General features: G+C 40.0%; 1 protein-coding gene across 4 annotated transcripts; it reads right to left on the minus strand.

Moving 5' to 3' along the window:
- Positions 1-1,316: 1,316 nt before the first annotated feature.
- Positions 1,317-6,174, minus strand: LOC100734697 (interleukin-36 beta-like). 4 transcript variants are annotated; one of them, XM_063230017.1, is made up of 7 exons: positions 5,971-6,170; positions 5,337-5,742; positions 4,778-4,947; positions 4,234-4,448; positions 3,937-4,044; positions 2,560-2,696; positions 1,317-1,932 (listed from the first exon to the last, which is right to left on the minus strand). In XM_063230017.1, exons 4-7 carry the CDS (start codon positions 4,265-4,267, stop codon positions 1,720-1,722), a joined length of 492 nt encoding a protein of 163 aa, XP_063086087.1. In that variant the 5' UTR covers positions 4,268-4,448; positions 4,778-4,947; positions 5,337-5,742; positions 5,971-6,170; the 3' UTR covers positions 1,317-1,719. The 4 variants fall into 4 exon arrangements, with proteins under 4 accessions (XP_063086087.1, XP_063086088.1, XP_063086086.1 ...); XM_063230018.1 differs by lacking the exon at positions 5,337-5,742 and having other exon boundaries at positions 4,778-4,898; XM_063230016.1 differs by lacking the exon at positions 5,337-5,742.
- Positions 6,175-6,783: the final 609 nt, after the last annotated feature.

The raw sequence follows: 6,783 nt of genomic DNA on the forward strand, positions 1-6,783 counted from the left end.
GAACACCTCCTGGTGCCTTCCAATTCTGTGCATTGTTCAAGAACACTGGTGCAATGTCCTTACACAGATTTCCCAAGAACCCTGGAGCAAGTATAGGTCTCCTGGTAGCTGAGATGACCGGCTGTCATATGACTCCTTCTCAAAACTTGTTGCACAGAAATGCCAGGAATGAAAGACAGGCCAAACAGGGAAAAGGGGGTCAGGGTAGGGGATTCAAGGAGTATCCCCATCAGAGTCACAAGCAGGGTGACTGAGTGCAACCTGAGTGTATTAAAAAATGATAGGTTTTGGAAAATAATTTTTCGGGCTTGGAAACTTGACTTCAGAAACTGTCATGCATTATAAGACCTGATATTTCTGCTTGTCATGAGCAGGAGGGCCTTTTAAGCAAACAGATTTTATCATGTGCACACTCATGTTCAAGTTACTATAAGGATTACAGACTACGTGTGCTTGGCTAGTGTATTTTCAGGTTTATTACAGGTTTTACGTAATGTAACACTCACGAAATGAACATGTGACTTAACACTTTCTCATAAAGACACTATAGATCAAATAAACAACTGAATTATCAGAAAATAAGAATAAATGTAAGAAAATATCATAGTTGATGCATCTGTTTGTACTCAAGTCATCTAGTAAAATAAGGACAATTATTTCTCTGAAGCTGCTGATCTCATTCAAACTGATATCAATGACTGTATGCGTATATAATGTGTGTGTGTGTGTGTGTGTGTGTCTGTGTGTGTGTGTGTGTGTGTGTGTGTGTTTAGTCTGCTGAATCTTTGGGGAAGCTGACTATATTTTACTGTTAGGCACTAAGGTTTTATAGAAATTGAGAACAGACTATTAAATTGCCCTGGAAATTGATACCATTTAGCAAGTCAACAATTTAAATGCCCAAACTGTGTCTTTTAAAGAGTATTAATTCCCCAAGGGGTCTCATTATGTCATTTCTCATTTTGTTTCAGGCAATCAAATTCTGTTTGTCTGAAATGGTTTTAGGTAGAAAGGTCAGACACATCCATTCAGTTTCTCACCTCTTCATTCACCCATCCTCATTCAGGACCATTTTCTCAACATTTTGTGAGGTTCTTCAGGAGCTTCTCAAGAATAATGAATGACTCCATGTAATATGAATTGATTTACACTCACCATGTTTAACACTTGTTCATAACCAAATTTTATACTGTGTGTCAAGTTGTTGACTTATGATATAAATGTGCCAAGATTATTGAGACATGTAAATCTTACACTCATTTTGTTCTTCAGATTTATCTTTTGTATCATAACGTTTAAAACAAATATGCATGAAATTAATAAATTATGCTATTTTATTGATGCAATTGTTTGAACAAGAAGATTTGGGATCCCCACCTCTGGGTTGGTATAGAAATTGGAAGGTAGCATGTATGTAAAACATGTGTATTGATTGAAGTGGACTTGGTAGCTGAACAGATGAGAGGACAAGGTCAGAAAAGAATGAGAGTGGCTCTTAGGCTTCCCACTGATGTGATGTTCAAGTGAGGGACATGGTGCAGAAATGAATACCTGGAGGAGGAGGTAGTGTTGGGACAATCAGACTGAGGTAGGCTATGGGAGGGCTGAAATACTGATGATCTTACCAGTGCCTAGAGTAACTTATTTTAAGTTACTGTGTTTTCAAATAAAAGATTGATCCTCTATCTTGGAATTAGCCACCCACAGCCCAGATTGGATTTAACTCGTAGAATCTAAATAGAAATTGGTGTCATTAGTTAAACCCCTTTCTTGAGTGAGAAAGACAGGTTGATATGGCACAGAGGAGGTGGCTATGAACCAACCAGGATAGGCAACAGACTGAAAGGCAGAAGTAGAGCCTTCCTTACAGTGGAAAAAGAGAAAAGGCTTTTGTAATGTATCCTCCCAGTACAGGTCCATGATCTTAATCTCCTAGGGAAAAAAAGAGGCTTGTTAGTGAGAAGGGGAGGAAACAGAGCTGTCCAACAAACATCTAGTTCTGAGAAGCTTGGCTCCACTCCAAGTACCTTTCACCCAAGATGCAACTGATTCCTCCCTGGAACAGAGGAGTGCTCTATCTCTGGTCTGGGAGCTACTGTGACCCCTTTATCCTGATACTTAGGTCAGCCTGGATTACCAGGCTCCAAAGGGGCTTGTATATTATACTTACCATGATTAATAGGCATGTTAGTTTCATGACTAAAAATCTTCCTTTTAGCACATGGATAAAAACATGAACTCTGCAAAATGCAGATAAACAGTCTCTTCCCATTTGTCAAATGTGTTAGCTTGTTTATCAGAAGCATTCCATTATGTCAGAGAATTTCTAGGTGGCAGTTAATTGGGACTGAGCATATCATTTCATGGCTTTCCAGAAACATCTCCTTGGGTGTTGCATCCAACCTAATAGCAGCATTTACTAATTTCAGGACTGGAAAGTCAGATTCCTTTGCTAAATTGATAATTGAGTATTGTAAAGCTACCATTTCGATTTTGTAATGAAGTGACATTAAAGAAATCCATTTCATATATGTGTCTCAGAAGCTGGACATCACTCACCTTAAGCTGCAGAGTAGGCTTTTCCTCAGTTTCTACGAAGAGACTGAGGTTTTTGTCCTTGATCCCCAGGTAAACCAGATTTCCTTCTGCTTTATTACTGAGCTCTGTCTGTCTACATGGTACAAGGGCAAGAGTGACTGGAAACACAATGAAAAATGAAGATGTCAGGCTCTGAGCAGAGGAAAGGCAGTATCCTGACCACATACTCAGTTACTCTTCTAAGCCAGGGGACACCTATCACGCAAGACATCTCCCAGTGTGGTCCTCCCATTAGATACACGGCAGAGGCACTTGGTTGTGAAAACCCATTTGCTTAATTCCTTAATATCAGAACCACAATTGTCAGCAGGGCACATGACTTTCCAAATATAACAATAAAATATACCACCAACTTTGCAGCTAAATGTGGCTGTGTGCTTAGATTTTGACCCATGAGATGAGATGTAAATGGATGTATAGTGGAGGGGGTCCTAAAGTCCTTTTGAGGTATTATTATGAGAAATTATCTCATACAAGTAAACCCAAAAGAGGAGCCACTGAACCCCACAAGAATAAGATGGGGAGTGTTGAAAAGAGAACTTATTAATCACACATAGTGTGAGTGAAGAGTCAAGAAACATGAGATCAGAAAAGTGTTGTTTAGGTTCAAATATTTGAATCTACCTTTGGGAAGTAGAGCTAAAGGGAGAGTGAAGGGCGGTCTACAAATCAGATTGCTTTGATGTGAACTTGAACGAGAATTGGACACAAATCTTGTGGCCAGCTCTCCCATGAAATCTGTATGAAATTCAGCTTTGATTGGAGCAGGAAAATAGAATGGTAATAAGAATGGAATGTGAAACTCAAGAGACGTTTATAATACTAAGATTTTAGATGTCTGTCAGTGATAGGAAACACCCAGTAGATAAGCTAAGAGATGGACTAGATCAACATGGAGGTACAGAAAAGAGGGAAACAAGCTCAGATAGATTGACTTTTAATCGAAGAAAAAGTATTATTAGAAAGAAGATACCAAATCAGATACATATGTAGTCTGATGGTAGACATGAGCGAGCTTGAGTATAAAGATATAGGTAATGATTGTTAGACTTTTAAATGAGAAAAACTCCAAAGAAGTCAGCCATTGCTTGAAAGGACAATCTCTTCTCATGGAAAGATACTTTTTTTTTGGTAAGGGGAGATGTCAATCTCCCAAACTCCTGTTTCTACATGCACAGGTTTTTCTTTGTAGTTAGGGAGCCATCTTGGCCTTTCTTGCACTTCTTTTGGATATTGAGCTGGTACCCAGAAGTTGATGAGGACCAGGGTGGGCTCACATCTATCTGAAGAGAAAGTGGGGATCCCTCCAGGAGCAACAGATACTCAAATGTCACTCACCAGGTTTGATATCATTGCTAGATGGAGCTGCTATTAATACATTTCCACTCAGGACCCATACCATCTGTTGGGAATCACGAATGTTGAAATAGATGGGAAGCTCTCGAGCTGTCAAGTAAACAAAAAACAAAACACAGATGGATTTATAATTAACTTTCAGACTTTCTTTTTTTCTTCTTTTTTTATTTTAAAGAGAATAAAACAAAACAATACATAACAGAACAAAGCAGATCAGAACAAAACAATGCAAGCAACATAAGATTTCAAAACAAGAAATAGGAAATCAACAGTGGCTACCATAATGTCTCTTGTTTTCTTCAAAATAGTCCATATCTTCACACACAATGAATTCGAACTGTATAAGGTTGGCACTTCGCTTGGAACCTGTTAGGGCCCCACACAGTGTCCTCAAACCGCTGGGCAGCTTTGGTGCGCTGTGTGGCAGGAGCTGAACTTTCAGACTTTCAGCTTAAAAATTCTTTGGGTAGAATTACCGTGCTAAGAACATTTGGCTAGGAGAATAAAGAAAAGGAAATAAGGCAAGGCTGATTTGTAGATGAAAACACTAGAAAGGATCTAAACACATTTGCTGTCCTAAGAGATTTTCAAGATTTGCTTTTTTTTTCTGGAGGTTGTATTTTTCCCCCTTGATCAATAGTGAAAATATAGCAACAACGGCACAACTATTTAAGTTGCTCACTAGTATATAAGGTTTTTAAAAATATCTTCAATCAGACAAACAAGCAAATCTAAATATAGATAGTTACAAAATAATTAAATGCCCCACGATTTTCTAACACAAATTTCTGAGAACTTCAGCCAGACCTCCTAAAACACTTACAGAAGAAGAAATGGGGCCCTTGTCCCATACTCTTTGGTGAGGTGGAATACAGCTAGTTCCAAGGTGAGTCATGGTTCACCACTTATGAGGATCCATGTGACTCATTTGACTTCAGGGTTTTCTGTGTGAAGGACGAGGTATACCAGAGGAAAAGAATAGGGCAGCAGCAGCTGTTCATGGATGGAAGAAAAACATGCTATCCATTTAACTCCCCTGCCCTGGAATTTTCTTTTAAACTTTAGAGAAAGCTTCCCCGAAATCCAGTCCTGTATCCATATTATTAAATTCCTTTTTTTAAGATAAAAGACTTGGTTATACAGGTAAATTGATTTCATTTTGGCAGATTCAAAAATGCACACAACCGTGTTCCCTCCATTTGCCTCTTGCCGTCCCCTCTGCACTAGTTTCACAGGAGAGTGGAAGGTTCAATGTACACAATGTAATTTGCTCCGATCCACCCCTTATTATCTGTCCTTACACCCTTTCTTATTGACAATAATAGGCTCACATGCAGATTTTAAAGGAAAGATAGGAAGAGCATATTTCAAGGTCAGCAAACCTGGAATGGAATGGAAGCTCCCATCTCAGTGTTGGCAAGGATGGTCCTAGTTCTCCAGGTGTAATGGCTTTGGATGTCATTCATCATTGCATCTGAGAGGGTTAGGAGATTCCATAGCATCCCCCCAGGGCCCTCCAGAGCAATAAGCCTCTGAGTTCAGAGGAAAGGAAGGAGTGGGCAGTGTATGTCTATCCTTGTTCTGGCCCTCTCCACAGCTGGTAGTCACATTTCTCAACTTCACATTGGATACTCTTACGTAACTGACAGAAAGTCAGCCTCTGTAACCTGCTTCTCCATCCAAAGAAGCATCTCTAAAGATCCTGCACATCACAATCCTCAGTCTCATCAGGTTTTCTGAATATCAAAGGACATCTGGGTTTGTAGATAAAGGCACCAGCTTAGATTCCTATGAAAAATACAGATGCCAGTGATAATTCATTGGTCAAAATCCTCTCTGCTTCAGGATTACCTGAATCAGGGGCTGTCTTTGAAAGTGACTAAACAAATCGTCATCTGGAATTCTTGGAAATAGTTTCAGGTACCTTGGACCAAGAACTTTAGATCTTCTTAAGGCCCAGATACACAGTGGCGAAAGAAGTCCCCCAGCACATGATTTCTGAGCAGCAGTGATTACCTGTCTCCTGAAGTGTTCTTCTTCCTGGGTTCAGAGACTCAGCTCTAGTCAGATCTACGTCCTCTGGGATTCTGGCTTCAGACTCATTGGTTTTTAATGAGCAAGGAAGGAGCCCTACACCCTGGCTGTGGGTGTGCCCACTTTGGCAAGGAAGCTGGGCTGACCAGCGGTGCTGGAAGGCTTTGGACAGATGGCAGCAAGCACCACAGGTGTGGTTGTTTGGGGCTTATTTAAAGCAAGAGCAGAGCAAACACCAGCAGAAAGCAATGAGGCCATCTGTAAAGAGTAATTGGAGGCAGAGGTTTGGCTTGCTTGACTCACTGAATAACAAGGTCATAACCCATTCACATCTGATCTCTGCAAATCACAGCACTCATCTCAAATGTTTTACATACTTTGTGTGTAATATGTATAAACTTATATTGCACAAGTCTGGAGAGCTTGGTCTGATTCTGATAAGGTTCTAAGTGCTTTATGTGAGTAAGCTCCTAATCTTTTAGGACCCATTATTATTTATTTCTTACATAAGAAGACAGAGGCCTTGAGAGATAAAGAAGTTTACTCAGTTACTCAGCTTCTAGGAAACCTAGTCAAGATGGGGGCCAAGTGTCTCCAGGGATAGCAGCTATGTGGCTTTCCTCTGAATTTTGGTCTCTGGCCTCCCACACTGTAACCAGCTCCCTATAACTCCCATGTCCTCTTTTGGGAGCAAAGATGATTGAAACTGACTGAAGAACATTCAGCAAGCCTCAAGGAATAATTCAGTATATGTTTCATAGGACAAATAAAAGGAAGAGCTCCTTTTTGGTTGGA

This window comes from Cavia porcellus, unplaced genomic scaffold (genome assembly GCF_034190915.1).
Source record: "Cavia porcellus strain 051 isolate PalLab524CR breed Dunkin Hartley unplaced genomic scaffold, mCavPor4.1 scaffold_18, whole genome shotgun sequence".
Taxonomy (NCBI): Eukaryota; Metazoa; Chordata; class Mammalia; order Rodentia; family Caviidae; genus Cavia; species Cavia porcellus.